Here is a 19677-nt window from a genome sequence, read left to right as displayed (position 1 = left end):
ACAACAATAATGAGTTAATAAACTTGATAATATTATCGAGAACATGCAACCACACAACATTTTGAGATATTTAGTTGGGCTGATTATTAGAAGTGGAATTCGTAGGCTCAATTTTCAAAAACCTAAAACAAAAAGTCAAATGGTTGCTAAATTGTTACTTAGAGTGTGTTTGGATTGATCTTTAAAGTGTGTAATTTTTAAAATAATTCATTTTAAGATAAATTGAAGTGTTTGGCATTGGACTAAAAATAATTTTTAGAAATATGAGATTATGAAATAAATCATTTTAAAGAAAATACATTCATCAAAATTTTAGAATAAATGTTTATATGGTGTTTTAATGAGGAATCTCTCTCAAATATCTATTTTTCTCTCTATTTTTTATTTTTTTTAATATCTATTTTTCACTCCGTCATTCTTTTTACTTTTTTTTAAATACTTTGAATATTTTTTAATGTATGTTCGTATACATTTAAATATAGAAATTTGCAAATGTTCCTCTCTTAGCCAAATCTACTTCACTTTAACTCCCGTGAAAGAAATCATGAGAACATCAAGAAGAACAGGATCGTTCAGTTCGTGAAATGAAGATGAACGAAGAATATGATCAAATTGCACATCTACTTGTCTAGTTGATATTATATTGTAGAGGAAAAATTACTTATCTTATGTATATTTTGTTGCTAGAAATCAATTACTTTTCTTTATGGTTATGTATTTACGTTTCAAGATATTTGTGCTTTTAAAATTGAATTGTAAAAAAAAAAACCAAAAACAAGAAAAAAAATGAAACTAATGTATAGTTTCAAATAACTAAAAAAATTAATAATTTAAACATAACGTGTGATTAATTTTAAAATACATTTTTCTAAAAAAAGATTCAAATGGTGTACTTTTCTATGAAATTAACTCATAATGTTTAATAGCCTTTTACGGTAATTTGACCTAAGTATAAACATTGCTAGTATGAAATAAACCAAACACAACTTTCCGTATAAATATTTATAAAGAAAACAAACCAAACATGTAGATATTTAGATGTTAAACTCATTTTACAAAAAATATTTTTTAAAAAATATTTTTTTTAAAATGTATTCTTAAAAAATATTTTTTATAGACAATCCAAACGGACCCTTCATTAATTTGTTAAAAAATTGAAATTAGAGTTAATTAATTGTTATAAAACAAAAATCGGACACTAAATTTTCACTTCATGTTCAAGGACAAACTGTAATTTTAGGCCTTAAAATAATATAGAATTAAGCACACAAAAGTTGAAGTCCACTGAAAATATTCGAATCACTTTGATATCTTGATGTCTCCAATGTAAAGAATGGAGCCAGAAGAAATGAAAATACTACAATGTTTAAACTCGAATTTTGTAATTCTAAAAATTGTTTATTGGAAGTTCAAAAAAAAAAACGATATAGTTGGTTTTGAATCTGAAACTAATTATAATGGTTGATTGAGAAATGGAAAAAAGATTTCAGCCAATCCGTAAAGAGACAAAGAATGGAAGAAATAGTAGGCAGTAAGTTGGAGTTTGAGATGGGTTGATGATTGAGTTTAGCTGCTGATACTCTTCCCATCAGCTCCTCATTCTCTTTCTTAAGCTGCATTAACATCAAAGCAGCACAATCCCACCTCAAAATTTTTACGTTATTGCTATAACAATCACCAAGCTCTACTTCTCTTTTAGTTAGATTACCAATTACCATGGATACCTTTTAAACACAATCACGTACTATCAAATTTTCCTTTCATATTTTCAAGTGCTCAGCATCCAAAACATAGAAATATGAGAAATAGAATGTCACCAATGTAAATATAATATAAATAATAAACATGTTAATTTGTTTAATACACATAAAATATTTAGCCGTTTCCAAATCTGGTAAAATTGAGAGCTCGATACTTTTGTTGGCATTGGTATTTTAAATCAAGGTCACTAAACATTAAAAGTTTCAATTAGATTTTAAACTATCAATTAAAAGGTAGAATAAGTCGCTTATAAGTCTCTAAATCTTTTTTTTTCCATAATACATCCCTAACCTGGTAGATGCTCCTATAAAATTAATAAATTGATATAAGGTTAGAAGTTTAGCTCCAAAAAGTTTAGATTTGTATATATGGTTGCTAAGCTTTCAATTCTTAATACAGTATATATTTGGCATATTTGAACATTTTAAAAATTAAATATTTTATTTTAATCGCAACCTATTTGACATTTTTATTTTAAATTCTCATATTTATTAGATAGAAATTTCTAAGTTGAAGAAGGGAATGATAGGAATCAATTACTAGAAAAAAGTCTCTTTTATCATTACATGCTATCATGAACTATCCCGTGGATATGATCATAACTAAAACTTTCGTTCTTGAGTACCGTCTTTAATTTCTACTGTAAGGTCATAACAAACTCCCCCCACGGATATGATCTACACTTTTCTTCGTCATCCAACATTCTAAGGTGCATTGGGTTGTCAAGCCTTGACGTTAATATTATTGAACTTGGAGACATTCAAAGACACAGGAGACTAGTTGTAGGCAAAAGGTCACTCCCTCATATCAATTCTTTCATTGTGTGTTGAAATATAAACTTCATTTTGGGTTATCAATATTTGAGCCTAGCCCAAATAAAAGCCCAATTTCTATAAAGTATTAATTACTATAAATCAATTGTAGAAGATATCTAGAGAAGATCGAAGAAATATAGGAGAAATGAGTGTAATCGTAAAGAATATTCTAGAGAGTCATTTGTAGCCATTAGATGAAAAATGTGTTGGCAAAATCATAGTCATACATTTAGGCGAGCCAACCAGTATAAATAGGAGGCATGTCCTACTAATTGTATGAAGCCAAAAAAATTAGAAGTGTCTAATAACACAAGCAGCCTCAAAGTGGTATTAGAGCTTAAAGATCATTTTCAAGATGACAAACAATAACATGGTTCCATTCCAAGTTCCAATGCTCAACAAGAGAAACTATGATAACTGGAGTATAAACTATGATAACTGGAGTATGAGTATCAAGATAAAGTCTCTAATAAATAGAAGAGTAGGTGCATCTAACATCTCAACTAGATAAACACCCTATAATACCCTCGTCACATCCTTAATGTCCAAACGAACAGAAATCCTTAGAATTCAAAAATCTAGAGCTATTACTGGAGATGCACCGAAAGAAAAACAGTACAAACAGAAAGCTAAACAGCTGCCGGACATAAATCAAAGAGACTCCAAATTGAAATGGAGAACCAAAGCCGAATCTGAAGCTTCAAGTAGAAGAGAAGATGAAGACCTGCCAGTTTAGAAAAATCTCTTGCAATGAGTGATCTTTAAATTCTTTACTTAAGGTGCACCAAGAAGAGACATTCAGACGGACAAACTCATAGTGATCAATCCAAAGAGAGGCTTTATTATGAAAAGTCTGCTGATTTGTCTCAAACCATATTTCCACTGATAAAGCCTTGACAGCATTGCACCAAAGCATGAAAGCTATTTTCTTCAAGACCGACCCAATAAGAATCTGCGAACATTGTTCTTAAAAACTTTGTCAAAAACCCAGCTGAGATTGAAAGTTCGGAAGACTCTGATCCAACACTTGGTAGCATAAACACCAATCAAACAGAATGTGCTGGAGTTCCTCCTGATTATTAAAGCATAAAGGTCAAATAGGTGGCGAAAGATAATACGTGGGCAATTTCCTTTCCATGACCGATGCACAATTTAAACTACCAAACAGCATAATCCATAAATTTATATTCACTCTCTGCGGACTTCTGGATTTCCAAAGGTACTTTTGCATGAATCCAAAGGTGAAGCCGGAGATAAATGTTTAACTAAGGACTTAATTGAAAAGGGCATTAGCTTCCAACGGCCAGGTTTTTTTATCTGAAAAATTGGATAAACTTCCTTTCCAAGGACCCCAGGAGTAATTGAAAATCTGAAATCTAAACCTCCTTCAACAATCTACGAAAATTGAGGGACCAAGAGGAAGTGGCTATGTCCCAATGATCTTAAATGGAACCTTTCAGCTTGAAGGCAATGCTGAATAATCGGATAACTGATCTTCAAAGCAACTCTATCCATCCCACGGGTCCAACCAGAACAGAATCCTATCACCCTTTCAAACTTTAAACATTATCAAAGATGCCATCTCTCGTTGTTGTTCAAGCATTCATTAGTAGTTTATCAAAAAAGACGAAAAGGAAGGAGAGTTGAAATTTAGAAGGGTAGCAAAAAAGTCCATGAAAAGCTCTCCTTTCGACATTCCTAGAAAAATTGGACAATTGACTACCAACATTAAAAAAGTGGCTTGCAAGAATAAGGAAATGCTAGATGGCTAGATGCATGCTTGCCATACTGCCAAATGACAATATAGCTAATCTTCGGATCTGGGCCTTGTATGACGAATTTCGGTAGAGTTGGGTTATATGGTCGAAGTTTGGTAGGTCCTAAACTCTTGGGTGCTTCAAGGTGGCCGTGACTCCCTTAAATGGACGCTGGATGCCTCTGGGATTTTTACAACTAAAGCAACCTTCTTAAACATAGCTAAGAAAACTTCCTCCATCACCTTTCCTTCGGTGAATCTTGTCTGCAACCTTAACGTCCCCATAAAAATTAAATTTTTCCTCTGGTCCCTTGCCTATAGAAGCTTAAATACAAAAGATAAGCTCGAAAGGAAACTTAAAAAAAACAGCTCCCTGTCCCCTTCTATTTGTTTCCTTTGCTTGAAAAATGAGGAGTCCCCAGACCATTTATTTTTGTGCTGTCACTTTCCTACAAAGGAATGGCCTCTTTTGTACAGTACCTTTGGCTTAGAGAGCTGACTCACAAACAAAGTTGATGTAGGATACTTGATGGGCTTGATAGTTTTGCCTTTAGTGGGTAAAGGGAAATTTCTTTGGACATGGGCTACGTGGTCGCTTTGGTGGTGCCTTTTGGAAAGAAAGGAATAGTATAATATTATAAGATAAGTAAGCTTCTTTTGATTATTTTTGGGCTTTTGTTCAACATACAACCCCTTGGTGGCGCACAAATAATACCAAATTCTTTTGTGATTATAGCATTTTGATAACTTTTAACAATTGAGGGCTCTAAAAGAAACCTATTTAAAAAGCATTTCTACTTATATTTCTTGGATTTCCAATCCTAAATTTATGTTTCTTTTTTCCAATATCTTTTTTCTTCCTCAAAGATATTTGAGTTAAGTCTCTTTTTGTTAGAAATAATGGTCTTAGATCATGATGAAAGCTCATGGGTAGTTAAATTTTACGTTGGCCTAATTTTTTATTTTTTTAATTAGGCTCATGTTGCCTATAGATTTTATCCTTTTGTACCTTTATGATTATTAGAAAATAATAGGATTATTAGCACCGTGCTTTTTCTCCTTGTACTAGGGTTTCCACATAATTGTGTGTTCTTCGCCTCTACTTTTAATATGGCATCAGAGATTGATATTAATTAAACCCTAGACAACACAACCCATGATGGAAACAAAACAAAGGAGACAGTCACAGGTATTAGCGCCGTCATCGATGCTTGGATCAGCGTTGTCATGGACGAGTGGTTCCGTCGCCTTCAGACAACGCCAACCAACGTGATTTCGTCATTTTTCCGTTGTCCATGCCGCCGTCGAAGCTACACGCCCTAGCCCATCCGGTTCAGACCCTTTTGTGTCACCCTTGTCTTCATCCACGACTTGTATTGTCCCCCACGCGCCACTCCATTTGCTGCCACCTAATTCCGGCCAGACACCACCGCTTCTGCAGTCATATCTATATGTGCTACCACCCACTGACTCTACTGCAAACCCTAGTTATCATCCTGAGGTTAGGAATCCTCAAATTCACTCAACATTTAAGGTTGGTGAATCTTCGACATATTCCAACCCTAACATGCCTTCCACTCCTTTTTCGGGTATAGCTCACCTGCAACTGGAAGAGCTTCGACTGCAAATTGCAGCACTCGAGGCTACCTTAGGGACGACATCCCACACTCCTAGTCATGGCCTTTATACACCTTTACCAATGTATTCAGAGAATGTGGTAAGCGCATTCCCTACTTTATCCTCTTCTTATGCAACTAATACAATGGCACAGTCTACAAGATATTTTTCAAGGGAAAAATCAAATGACAATAACTATTTCTCATGGTATCAATCAGTGAAAATGGTCCTTGAAGGAAGGTATAAATTTGGTTTTCTAACAGGGAAAATACCCCGTCCTCCACCGAACAACCCACAGGACTGGTACTAGAAGAGAGAGGACTCTCTTCTTCAATCCACATTGATCAATAGTATGGAACCTCAAATTGGCAAGCCATTACTATATGTTGCAACAACCAAAGATACTTGGGACACGGCCTAGACACCATACTCCAAGCGTCAGAATGCCTCTCGGCTTCATACTTTGTAAAACATGTCCACGAATACAAATAGGAGATGATGGACGTGATGTCTTATTTTAACAAACTCTCTTATCTAACAGGAAATGGATTTGTGCAGGAAAATTGTCTGGAATTGTCCTAGTAATGGTATACAACACTTGAGGATTGAGTAAATTGACACAATCTATGACTTTCTTGCTAGTCCCCACTCTAAGTTCGATATTATACGAGGGCGTATACTGAGTCAAAGACCTGTTCCCTCTCTGATGGAAGTTTATTCTGAAGTCCGTCTTGAGGAGGATCGTACAAGTGCCATGAGTATGATGGAGCCTAAATTCGAATATCAAGTATAGAAGTTTATTGATATTACTGATAGAATGAAATCATAGTACAAGATGATGAAATGGAGAAGAACAAATTAAGAAAATCTCAATTCGGGAAATCATATCTCTCAAGGATGAAACAGAGTTCAAACTACCAGAAAACTAACTTTCCCTCCCAAACAAAATGCTATTTATACTTCCAAAAGTAAAACAAACTCTAATTGATTGGAACTCCCTTGCTATCTCCCTTCACACATGTCAAGCCTTTCTTTCCTCTTCTATTGTACTATAGGATGATAGGTGGTTTATCATTACATTCCCTCTCCAAACCCACCTTGTCCTCAAGGTGAAATTTTTTTTAAAATAGTTGTTGAACTTCATCATAAGCTTCCTATGTAGCTTCATGTATGGGCAAACCCTTCAAACTCAGTATTACTTCCCATCCTCCCACCTTATTCTTCTAATACCCGAAGACCTCATCTAGTACTGCTTTCCACTCATGGTTTTCTATCATGTAAGGAGTGATTGGTTGAACTTCTTTATGCTCTCCTAACATCTTCTTTGGCCGAGAAACATGGAATAATGGGTGGATTGTTGCAGTACTCGTTAACTCCAATTTGTATGCTACTAGTCTGATCCATTCAATGATTTTATAAAGGCCAAAGAACTTTGGAGATAGTTTCTCATTTCTTTTCTTTCTTAGTGACACCTACCTATACGGCCTTATTTTCAAGAATACCATATCTCCTACTTGATATTCTACCTCTCTCAATCTGCATATTTTTTCATTTTCTCTTGTGCAATTTTGAGAGCTCCCTCAATGCCTCCAAGGCTACATCTCTTTCTTTCAGCTGCTCATCAAGAGTTGAGTTTGGAGTCTCTCTATCTCCATAATAGATCAAGGGTAGAGGCAACCAACCACAGATAGCCTGAAATGGTATCGCCCCTAATGATCTTTGGTACGTTATGTTGTACTAGTAATCCAAGTTGTCTGTCTATGATAAGCTGCTAATGACCAATGATAAGCAGAGTAATGGTACAACACAACGTACCAAAGATCATTAGGGGCGACACCATTCCAGGTTGTCTACAGCCGGTTGCCCCCACGTTTGATCTTTTATGGGGATAGAAAGACTCCAAACTCAACTCCTAAGGAGCAACTGAAAGAAATAGATGTAGCCTTGGGGGCATTAAGAGAGCATCTAAGAATTTCACAAGAGAAAATGAAAAAATATGCAAATTGAGAGGTGGAATATCAAGTAGGAGATATGGTATTCTTGAAAATAAGGTCGTATAGGTAGGTGTCATTAAGAAAGAAAGAAATGAGAAACTATCTTCAAAGTTCTTTGGCTCTTATAAAATCATTGAATGGTTCGGACCAGTAGCATATAAATTGGAGTTAATGAGTACTGCAGCAATCCACCCAGTATTCCATGTTTTCATCTGAAGAAGATGTTAGGAGAGCATAAAGAAGTTCAACCAATCACTCCTTACATGATAGAAAACCATGAGTGGAAAGCAATACTAGATGAGGTGTTCGGGTATTAGAAGAATAAGGTGGGAGGATGGGAAGTACTACTGAATTGGAAGGGTTTTCCTAGACATGAACCTACATGGGAAGCTTATGATGAAGTCCAGCAACTATTTCCAAAAATTTTCACCTTTAGGACAAGGTGGGTTTGGAGAGGGAATGTAATGATAAAACCACCTATCATCCTACAATACAGTGGAAGAGGAAAGAAAGGCTTGGCACGTGTGAAGTGAGATAGCACGTGAGTTCCAATCAATTGGAGTTTGTTTTAATTCTAGAAGTATAAATGTCATTTTGTTTGGGAGGGAAAGTTAGTTAGTTTTCTGATAGTCTGAACACTATTTCATCCTTGAGAAATAGGATAGCAAAAAGTGAGTGCCTTAGTTCCCGAATTGAGATTCTCTCAGTTCATTCTTCTACATTTTATCATCTTGTACTATGATTTCATTCTATCAGTAATATCAATAAACTTTGATACTTGATATTCAAAACCGGGCTCCATCAGAGTACTCTACCAACCTCTGTTGTTGATTCTGTTGCCTTCAGTGTGAAACCCCTAATCATGATAGTGAAAAGAATAGTGGAAAACCGATCCATGTTTGTGAACACTACAAGAAACAGTGGCATACCAAGGAGCAATGCTAAAAATTGCATGGTCGTCCCCCGGAGGTAAGAGACGATCTTCCACCAACAAACAAAACAAAAAACGAGCCTATGTGAGTGAGACTGCTAGTCCAACCACACTTAGCTATTGTCCAGTCAAGTATACCTTAGTCCTTTTGTCTCATTAGTATTGATGGTAAGATTCCCTGAATCCTAGACTCTGGTGCCACAGATCATTTAACCTGTTCCTCTAAACATTTTGTGTCCTACATTCCACGTGCTGGGAATGAGAAGATAAGAATTGCTTATGGCTCCTTGGCTCCCATTGCTAGGAAATGGCAGATTTCTCCTTTTGACAGGTTATCATTACACAATGTGTTGCATGTGCCACGAATTTCATATAATCTTCTGCCAATAAGCAAGATTACTCGTGAATTAAACTACAAAGCAACATTCTTACCTGGTTCAGTTTCTTTTCAGGACTTGAGCTCGGGGAGGATGATTGGCACTGCCCGACACAGTATGGGACTTTACTTGCTTGATGATGATTCCTCCTCTAGTAGCATTTCTAAGACGAGCCTTTTATCTTCCTACTTTTCTACTTCTGAAAAAGATTGTATGTTATAGCATTTCCGTTTAGGTTACCCTAACTTTAAATGTATGAAATACTTATTTCCTCATCTTTTTTTCTAAAGTTGATGTTTCTTCCTTATCTTGTGATGTGTGCATACGAGCTAAACAACACCAAGTCTCTTTTCCTTTGCAACCCTATAAGCCAACCCGACCTTTTACTCTTGTCCATAGTGATGTTTTGGGACCATCCAAGGTCACTACCTCCTCTAGAAAACGATGGTTTGTGACCTTTATTGATGACCATACTCGTTTTACTTGGGTTTTCCTGATCTTCGACAAATCCAAAGTTACCTCCACATTTTGGGACTTCTATCACACCATAGAAATGCAATTCAATACAAAGATTGCAATCCTGCAAAGTGATAATAATCATGAGTTTCAAAACCAATCTCTTAACGAATTCTTATCCTCTAAAGGAATTGTTCACCAAAGTTCCTATGCTTTCACCCCCAACAAAATAGGGTTGCCAAACGGAAAAAGCGTCACCTTTTGGAAGTTGCACATTCCCTTATGTTGTCCACTTTTCTTCTTTCCTATCTCTAGGGTGATGCCATTCTCCAGCTCATCTCATCAACTACATGTCTTCTCGTGTCCTTCACCTCCCGACATCATTAGATTGTCTCAAAGAATCTTATCCCTCCACCCGTCTCATCCTTGATGTTCCCTCTTGGGTGTTGGGATGCATAGCCTATGGCCCTAACCAAACAAAATTCACTCCTCGGGCTTGGGCTTGCGTGTTTGTTGGCTATCCTCTGCACCAACGAGGCTATTAATGCTTCCACCATCTTCATGCAAGTACTTCGTTACCATGGATGTCACCTTTATTGAGGATCGTCCTTTCTTTCTCATTAGCCTACTTCAAGAGGAGACTGTGAGTGAAAAATCTAACTATATGCTTCCTTTAGAGTCTACTTGTCCTATTGTGGTTACCTTACCTGACCCTAGCCCTTACAGTAGAATCCTACTCACAAATCAAGTTCCCTGGAAAACTTACTATAGGAGAAATCTCAGGAAGGAAGCGAATCTCCTATTGTTCATACAACTCCAGTCCAGGGTTCTGAACCAATAAGAGATCAAGGTATGACTAATTCCATTAACTCACATAGTAATAACAGAATGAGTGAGAATGACAGATCCAAGATGAATTCAACTGACTCACATACAGACAGTAAGGCAGGTGAGAATGACAGATCCGAGACAGCTGTTCCTCAAGATATAGGTGAGTAGGGCAGTATTGATGGGGTCATTATAGACAGAGAGGATAGGATTGATGCAAATGAGGTTGTTGAACATACTGAAAACGAAACTAAGTCAGACCATTCAGGAAATACTAGTAAGTATGATCCATCTCTTGATCTTCCTATTGCACCGAGGAAAGGTACTAGGTCCTGTCGCACTCCATCTCTAATTATGTGTCGTACGAGAATCTCTCACCACAGTTCAGAGCTTTTGTTGCTAGTCTTGACTCTACCACAATACCCAAGAGTATCCACCTTGCCTTAAAGTGTCTGGAGTGGAAAGCTGCTATCATGGAAGAAATGAGAGTCCAGGAAAAGAACAAGACCCGAGATCTCTACAGACTCCCTAAGAGACACAAGATTGTCGGATGCAAATGAGTGTTTACACTCAAGTACAAAGCAGATGGTACACTTGACAGACATAAGATCGGGCTAGTTGCAAAAAGGTTCACTCAGACTTATGAGATTGACTATTATGAAACTTTTTCTCCTGTTGCAAATTTGAACACTACTAGAGTTTTGTTGTCTGTTGTAGTGAATAAGGATTGACACCTATATCAACTTGATGTTAAGAATGCATTCTTGAATGGGGATTTAAAAGAGGAAGTGTACAAGAGTCCGCCTTCAGGATTTAAAGCTCAATTTAATAATCAGGTTTGCAAGCTTTGGAAGTCCTTACATACAGGTTGAAACAATCACCAAAAGCGTGGTTTGACAAGTTTGCCACTTTCATCAAGTCTCAGGGGTACAATCAGGGGCACTCCATCACACCTTGTTCACCAAAGTCTCCACGACAGGGAAAATTGCAATATTAATTATCTGTGTCGATGACATTGTGCTATCCGGGGATGATACTGATGAGATTGTTCAACTAAAGAAGATGGGATTTGACTTTGAAATCAAGAACTTTGGGAATCTAAAGTACTTTCTTGTGATAAAGATTACTAGATCCAGAAAAGGCATCTCAGTGTCCCAAAGAAAGTACACCCTTGATTTATTAGCCGACATAGGTATGCTAGGATGTCATCTTGCTGATACACCCATTAAGTTCAATGTCAAACTCGGAAATTCAAGTGACAAGGTTCCTATTGATAAATATCAACGCCTGGTGGGAAAGCTGATTTACTTATCTCACACTAAGCCTAACATCTCCTATGCTATGAGCACTGTTAGTCAGTTCATGCAAGCACTTTATGAGGACCACATGGAGGCGGTTAACATGATTTTGAGGTATTTAAAAGCAACTCCTAGTGAAGGTCTAAGATTCAAGAAGACTGACAGAAGATGTGTTGAAGCTTCTATTGATTCTGACTAGGCAGGATCTATTGTTGATAGAAACTCTACCTCAAGAAACTGTACTTTTATGTGGGCCAATCTTGTTACTTGGAGAAGTAAGAAGCAAGGAGTTGTGGCTAGAAGCAACGTTGAAGCCAAATACAGGTTTATGAGTTTGGGGATCTGTGAGGAGATCTAGCTCCAAAAGGTGTTGTCTGATCTTTGTCTAAACAGTGAGGTGCCTATGAAGCTATTTTGTGATAACAAGGCAACCATTAGCATTGTCAATAACCCAGTCCAACATGACAGGACTAAACATGTTGAGATTGACAAACACTTTATCAAAGAGAAGCTTAACAATGGTAGCATCTGCATTCCTTACATACTCTCGAGCCAACAAATTGTTGATATTCTCACAAAGGGGCTCTTCAAACAAAATTTAGATTTGTGTGTTAGCAAGTTGGAGTCTTTACGACACTTACGTCCCAACTTGAGGGGGGTGTTAGAAATAATAGGCTTTAGTCATGATGGAAGCCCATGGTAGTTAAGATTTACTTTGTCCTAATTTTTTAATCTTTTAATTAGACTCGTATTGCCTATAAATTTTCTCCTTTAGTACCTTTATGATTATAAGAAAATAATAAGATTATCAGTGTCATGGTTTTTCTCCCTGTACTAGGATTTCCACGTAAAATTGTGTGTTTTTCGTCTCTACTTCTAACACTTTCTAATCCTAAGAATTTTCTTATCTATAATAATATTATTCATTATTTTATTATGTGTGTCCCACTTCGACCAGGCAACACATGGTTCAAAATTCTTCATGATTTCATGGGGAATATAGTAGATGAAACGAGCCAACGTTTTGTCATCCTTTATAGGATCCAATGGGATTTTACCTGTTTATGATCTCCATAGCGCATAATGGCCTTATTTGGTTGGAAGGGAGCTAGCAAATAGTAAGTTGTAACCTCTGCTTGAATGGTTGTTGCTATCTTGTACCATTCATCATGGAAATTCTTCCCGTTGAGAACAATAATATTGTATGTGACAAAATTGACGAGGGGTTGAGGGGTAGCCATGTCTTTTGGGTTAGTAATAAAGGGATAGAAAGTGAAGTAAAAGAATTCTCTCGCAAAGTTTTCCTTTCTTTCAACCTATTGTTGTCTGTAGTTTTGACTACATTGGTGTGAGGGGCAACCTTAGAAAGAAAGATGTTGGCCAACATTAATGGTGTCGGTAGCATCTGAGTTGTAAAGAGTGATGAGACCTATAAATGCAAACCAAGCTGATAGAATCCAGATATATTGATATATAGAATTTAAGGGAAATACAAGATAAACCCCAATGTTTGAGGGTACTTGGCCCTCTAATCTTGAGATAACTCTCGAGCCTTAATTTTCTCACTTATATTACTTATCTTCTCCATTCCCCTCCCCTCTATTTATAACCAAGTTTGTAACAAACTCCTTAGCTAATTACTATTATACCCTAATACTCTATTAACCCCCGATAGCAATTCCAATCACAGCCCTTTATTTATAACCAGTTTCCTCCATTGTAGTCGAGCCGGACTATCTCTACGGAGAAACCTTTGTTTCTAAATATCTACTCGATCCATACAATTTGGACAATCAGCCTTGTTTTATTTGAAGAATTTATGATTAAGAGGAGCAGTGAGGAGGAGTTTGAAAGATTTGGTGATCCAAGAAAGGTGCTCCAATGAATCTATTAGAGTTTGAAAGATTTGCTGATCCAAGAAAGGTGCTCCAATGAATCTATTAGGTATCCTACCTCCCTGAACAAAGAAAGATACACAAACACTTCCAAGGAAACACCCAAACACCACAAAAGTAGGGGCTATCCACCTTGTGTTCTACAACATATCAACAGAGATACACAAGATTTTAATGCTTAACAAGCTAAATTATCCAAAAACTGAGTAAAATACCAAAACAAGGAAAACAACAAGGATAACTCTCAGCTATTCAAGAGAGTTGTCTCTCCTCACGTGAGTTCTCACTCCCAAAAACATTTCCACCTCACATTGATCCTAAACCCCTTGTCGGACACGTACAATATTCCTTCAGCTGGTCCTCCAACCTTTTTACTCATTCTTTTTGCTTCTTGCCTTTCGTCCTTTCATAGTAGGAGGCCTCACAAAATCATGATAGAAAATGCCTAATCTCTAGAGCTTTTTGTTAGCCAGACCCATGCAAAGAATAGTAAATCTCTATCGAGAAAGATTTTCTCTTGATAGTAAACACTTTGGTTGAGACATGGGTGGCTTACGATAAAGCTATGGGTGTATATATAATTAAAAGAAGAATCTACTTCAAAAGAGTTCAAAGATGTTGACATACCTCTCCAATGGTGCTCAAGAGTTCTTCCAAAGCTAGCTGCAAGGAAGAAATGGTTTGTGAAGTAACATCTTCATAGGCCAATTCAGATTCTTCAATGGAGCAAGGATCAAAAAGAATTCCTTCTTGTATGAACAGCTCCTCAAGTTTTTGAACATGCTCAATATCCAAATTCTCCTGCAACTATATCAAATGGAAGCAACATAAACCAAATTCATCATCTACAAATAAGGTCATTCATTCCTTGCTTCTCACCTCATTTAGAAGTTTGTCACGCGATTCCCTTTTGATTGGAGTGAAAACTTCCAGTTCTCTGATACATCTATCCTCATTTGCAACACGAGGAGAAGCCTTTATATGCTTTGCCCTGAACATAGACCAAAAGATAAAATAGGGTTATATAGATCTTTTGTTAAGGAAGTTAATCTAGAATTTTAAGCTAAAGACTCTAAGACTAAGGAAATTGAGAGACAGAGAAATCAGGTAGGAGTGTACGAGTGCTTGCTTCATATGGATATACAACGTAATGCCATGATATCATTATTCCAAAAAATATAGGTAAGAGAAAGGTCTTGCATTACTAAATAATCATAATAATAATAATCACGACGCTGATAGAAAAATGATATAACTCTAACAACCACTAACATGTGAGCACATAATCACCCACATGGACAAGATTTTTACGGTTTAACAAAAATCACTTTTTACTAGATCGTCATGTAGTTACTCGAAATATGATAGCATTAAGTGAACTTGAAGAATTTTCACTTGCCAAAGGCCACATATCGTGTATTCTGTCAATCAAGCGCTCTGAAACAGATTTATTATCAGACATACCTTGCACCAAATCGAAGGGTTGAGAGAGTCTCGGAGGAGTTTGTAGGACTGGGTGAGCAGCAGCACAACAAAGCAGTACGTGAGTTCCCTCCCTGAAATGTGAGAAGACTAAATTGATCGATTAAGTTAAGAAACATGTATTATGCTGGAAATTAGAGAGGTAACCAACAAGTGCATCTTGTAGAATCCGTGTCAACTTAGAATCACGATATGGGATGTGGTTTCCTCTCCCCATTGGTCCACATGTTAGAGCGTTTATTACATTCCCAAGAGCTGAAAGCGATTTGTTAATGGTCTTGGCTTCTTCAAGAACTCTCCCCTCTGCACCAGTTTTTTCCACTTTTTCGGACCCTGCCAAGTCCACTAGGTTCAATTTTCCAGTTCTGGCCCTATTCAAGGAATTGAGATTCAGTATGGATTATTCCTTTCAGAACTTGAGAAATGGTTGAAAAAAACTACCTCTTGTCCTTGGTTGATTCTTGCTGAATAGTGAACATGTAAACACAGTGGCTCCTACTGCTGGCAATATTCATTTCTGTCCATGTTTAGATGAAAACCAATATTTGACCATGAACAGTTAAAAGAATTTGGAATCTATCATGTTCGTAGAAGTTCAGGAATAAAGTCCATGAGATGAAAGCAGGATACGGGTCTCTCCTACTGCTCTGTTGGCTATTCCTTTCTGCAGTGGGCAGTTAACATGAGAAATTAAACATTGAACTGCATAAAAAGAAAATAAATAAAAGAAAATTTTCTTATCATCTTACAGATAAGGTCAACAATGCTTCTTGAGGGTCCTTTATGGTCATCTGTAAATTGAAACCAAAATAGTAGTCCATTTAAAAGCATGGAATTTAGACAACTCAGCTGATAGTTCATTCAAGCACATGAGTGGCATTGCTTTATTTTCATTGAAATAGTCCTCGTGAACTATTGATAACTTTTTTTATCAACCTCAGTCAAGAAAGTTGTCAATGGTACATTACAAGTGTTTGGGACATTACAAGTGTCTGAGTGGAATATTTAACTAGCATGTAAATAGATTCAATGAAAATTTTTGGTTAGAAATATTGCTTAATAAGTTGATGAGAAGACAACTTGCCTCCATCATCCCATTTAACATTATCCCTTGTGTTTTAGTCTCCTTGATTTGTATATTGTCCCTTGATAAGTCAAAAAGATCCCTGAAAATAATTCATTAATTTGGAAATTCTCAGCTGCAAAAATGCTGTTCACTATTTTAGTCTCTTTCCTTTTCTATGATTTGGCTTCTGCTTATTTTGTCACGGAAAGTTCTAATTGCTGGAAAATAATCATAGCAGTAGCAGATATATTTATACCTCACTTTCTCCATGTAGATTTCAACCTAAAAGAGCCAAAAGAAAACACGCAATGATAATAAAATTAAAAAAAAAAAAAAAAAAAAAAAAAAAAAAAAAAAAAATTAAAAAATTAAAAAATTAAAATAACAATGTAATTGGTAGTTAATTAACAGCAAAGATAAAAAAAATGATTGATCCAAGCCAATAACATAAGGTTGGCTAAATAATACCATAGACAACTTGATTGAATACTTGCTCGTTTCATCAGAAGATTTAGTACACTCAAAAATGCCTTCTACCACTCTAGAAAGTAAACCCTTCTTTACTGCGTCGCATTCAAGTACGCCAGGCCCCTGATTAAATAAGATCACCAGAAAATATGACTTATGATAGTTTAAGTTGACACTCCTTTGAAAGCATAGTCTGATACCTCCATACTATAAGTCTTTCCGGCTCCAGTCTGTCACGGAAGAAGGAAAGATAAGTTAATATAATTGAAACAGAAGTTGGATAACCTACTCATTTGCATCCTGGAGAGAATTGTAAAACAATTAAATAGAAGGTAGAATATAATTGCAGAAGATTAATTGAGCTCTAAAAAGCTTGTGACTCCAAATGAAAATCTTATTTCGAAATTAATCTTTAATTAAGCTCTCTCGTTTTGACAGTATAAAATATTATTTTCAAGTTTATGCTACATCATGTGCAGAGGAAGGACATGGTAGAATTAATTTTAAATAAGAAAAAGAGTATTTACATATTTTAGTTGCTCGAAGTATAAATTACTAGAAAAAGAGGATTCATATGTATGGGTGTACCTAAACACAAGATAGTTCATATTATTCTTTACAGAACAATGCATGATAGTTTACAGAACAATGCATAATAGTTTGGATTTTAGTTTTTAACATATCTCACCTGTCCAAATGTGATAATTGTCCCATTGACAGCATTAAGAGCATCTATGGCATACATTAAAGCACAATGTGAGAGGTAGAATCCTCTTTTTGTTAAGGAAAAGAAATGCAGTTAAGAAGGTTCCAAATGACATTTTCCGCCATCTAAGAGAACCTTATATTAGAAATCCAACGCAATCAGTATAAACATTTTTCAAACTTACTTTATTTAAATATCAAATATTTTTGTTGTTAATTTTCTATATTCAATATTATTTAACTTTTTAGCTTTTACCTATAAAATAGTTATCTACAAATATGTATTTAGTATTTTAATTTTTATTATATGTGTCTCGCTTCACCTAGGCGACAAGTTTTTATCGCCTCTTGCCTTGAGGTGATTAGAAGTGCATTGCACTTTGAAAACACTGATTTATCCCCAAGAACTATACAGTCAATTCTCAACTCAATAACAAACCTAAGAATCATAAAGAAAAGGCAGAATTCAAGTCATAAAATGATATTGCACCGAAGATCAAAGTATACCTCGCACAATTGGCTGAGCAAGATGCCGGTAGACATCAATTTGCTCAGATTTATCGTAGAAAACTCTATCAAAGCTAAATGTAAGTTCTTCAGCCTTCTCGTCCTACAGTAAACTTAGATTAAATTAACCGAGCAAAGGAAAATTTTCAAACTACGATAGAAAATAAATAAATAAATACAAACATACCTTAAAAATGAATGTCTCAGAGTCCACGTATTGAATGCACACTGCATCTCCATGATCTCGTCTTTCCTTTGAACTTAATGGCCGAAATCGAGCGCAAACAGTTATGTTCGACATTTTTCCGAACTGTACAGAATTAGAAGTGCAATCTGCATGCAAACGGAACGGTCCTCTCTGTTTCAGTTCACAGTTTTTTTTTAGATTAACAAAAAACCTCGTTCAAACGTTTTGATAGCCAAACAAAATTCGGAAGAAAAATAAGCTTCGAAACTAACAGTTTATATTCGAAATCTCGTGGAAACTAAAAATGCGAGCCTCGATTACCCGAATCTTATGGTTGATGCGTTTTCAAGCAATGAAATAAGAGTGCAGAGGACTTTGTAAACTCGTAATGCTTTATAAAATTCGTTGAAGAAAAAGCAACAAGTGCAGAAGCATTTGAATCAAGTTAAGTATTTGAAATGATAAGCAAATTGTGCGTCACAATGTGCTGATTTGGAGTAGTTGAGAAGAGTGATTGCCGACTCCTTCTTTCTACGTCTCTGAGAAATGCATCGGCTACCAAAAGAGAGACAGTAGAGACGAGGCGATGAAGATGAACGTCTGATCGTTCGTTTGTTTGGCGGGAACTGCAAGTTGGGGTCGTGCAAATGCCTTCTGCGTTACTGATAATACAATATAATATTTGATATATTAAATAGGTTCATTTCGTAGTTCCGCATCTTTAGGCTAGAAGTGGACTAATAGCGATTTTTTTTAAAATAATGTAATTTTAAAAATTAAAGTCAAAGTGAGAGAATTGTTTGAAAGGTATCGTAAAAAATAGAATAGCGAAGTAGTATATTCGGATACTTCCCTAAATCGTGGACCGATTCTACAACTTCGGGTTGAAGTCGTCACGACAACTAGGTCCACGACTTATGACTGGAGTCGTGTACCGAGTACACGACTTCCGTACCCCACGTACCAGATGGCAATCAACAGTAACAATTTTGTCGTTTAAGCATAATTCATGTATCGGGTACACGATTACCTTCACGTGCTCTATTGTGACATCTGTCCTTCATTACACGACTTCCCCTCTTTGAAAACCCTAGTTTTCTCCCATTCTGCCTCATTCTTCCGAAAATTTTCCCTTCCCTTTTGTTCTCCTCTATTCTCTTCGGTCGACTTCATCTCTTTTCCTTCTCTTCTCTACTTCATCTTAATCTACATTTTCTACGGAATCTTTCTTTTTAATAATGTATTTTTCGAAAATATTGTCAAAAATAGGGTTGAATGCAAACTATTAAGCAAAATCGTGTACCCGGTACAAGACTTTACTTGGAAGTCGTAGACGGGGTCCACAACTTCAATGCATGGAGCCCACAGTTTTCTTTTCTCTCATTATTTAAAATATATATTAATATTTAATATAGTGTAGACCCACACCTTTTTAACCTATTTAATATATATAAATTTAATATTTAATATATTGTAGACCTCACATTTTATTTTTAAAATAATTAATATATATTAATTAATATATATATATATA

At 35.9% G+C, this 19677-nt stretch overlaps 1 protein-coding gene across 4 annotated transcripts; it reads right to left on the bottom strand.

Annotated features, from left to right (window-relative positions):
* Positions 1-1377: 1377 nt before the first annotated feature.
* LOC103487286 (kinesin-like protein KIN-1) lies at positions 1378-18789 on the bottom strand. 4 transcript variants are annotated; one of them, XM_008445556.2, is made up of 16 exons: positions 18465-18789; positions 18144-18289; positions 17957-18059; positions 17433-17476; positions 16945-16974; positions 16745-16867; positions 16533-16558; positions 16295-16376; positions 15960-16001; positions 15841-15874; positions 15652-15727; positions 15362-15581; positions 15193-15284; positions 14608-14719; positions 14356-14535; positions 1378-1613 (listed from the first exon to the last, which is right to left on the bottom strand). In XM_008445556.2, exons 2-16 carry the CDS (start codon positions 18255-18257, stop codon positions 1449-1451), a joined length of 1443 nt encoding a protein of 480 aa, XP_008443778.1. In that variant the 5' UTR covers positions 18258-18289; positions 18465-18789; the 3' UTR covers positions 1378-1448. The 4 variants fall into 4 exon arrangements, with proteins under 4 accessions (XP_008443778.1, XP_050937488.1, XP_050937490.1 ...); XM_051081531.1 differs by having other exon boundaries at positions 14356-14529; XM_051081532.1 differs by lacking the exon at positions 1378-1613 and adding an exon at positions 2872-3648.
* Between the last annotated feature and the right edge of the window lie 888 nt (positions 18790-19677).

Source organism: Cucumis melo, chromosome 2, assembly GCF_025177605.1.
Source record: "Cucumis melo cultivar AY chromosome 2, USDA_Cmelo_AY_1.0, whole genome shotgun sequence".
In the NCBI taxonomy this organism is placed as follows: Eukaryota; Viridiplantae; Streptophyta; class Magnoliopsida; order Cucurbitales; family Cucurbitaceae; genus Cucumis; species Cucumis melo.
The sequence above is the reverse complement of the archived record's forward strand: the minus strand, read 5'-3'. Positions and strand labels throughout refer to the sequence as shown.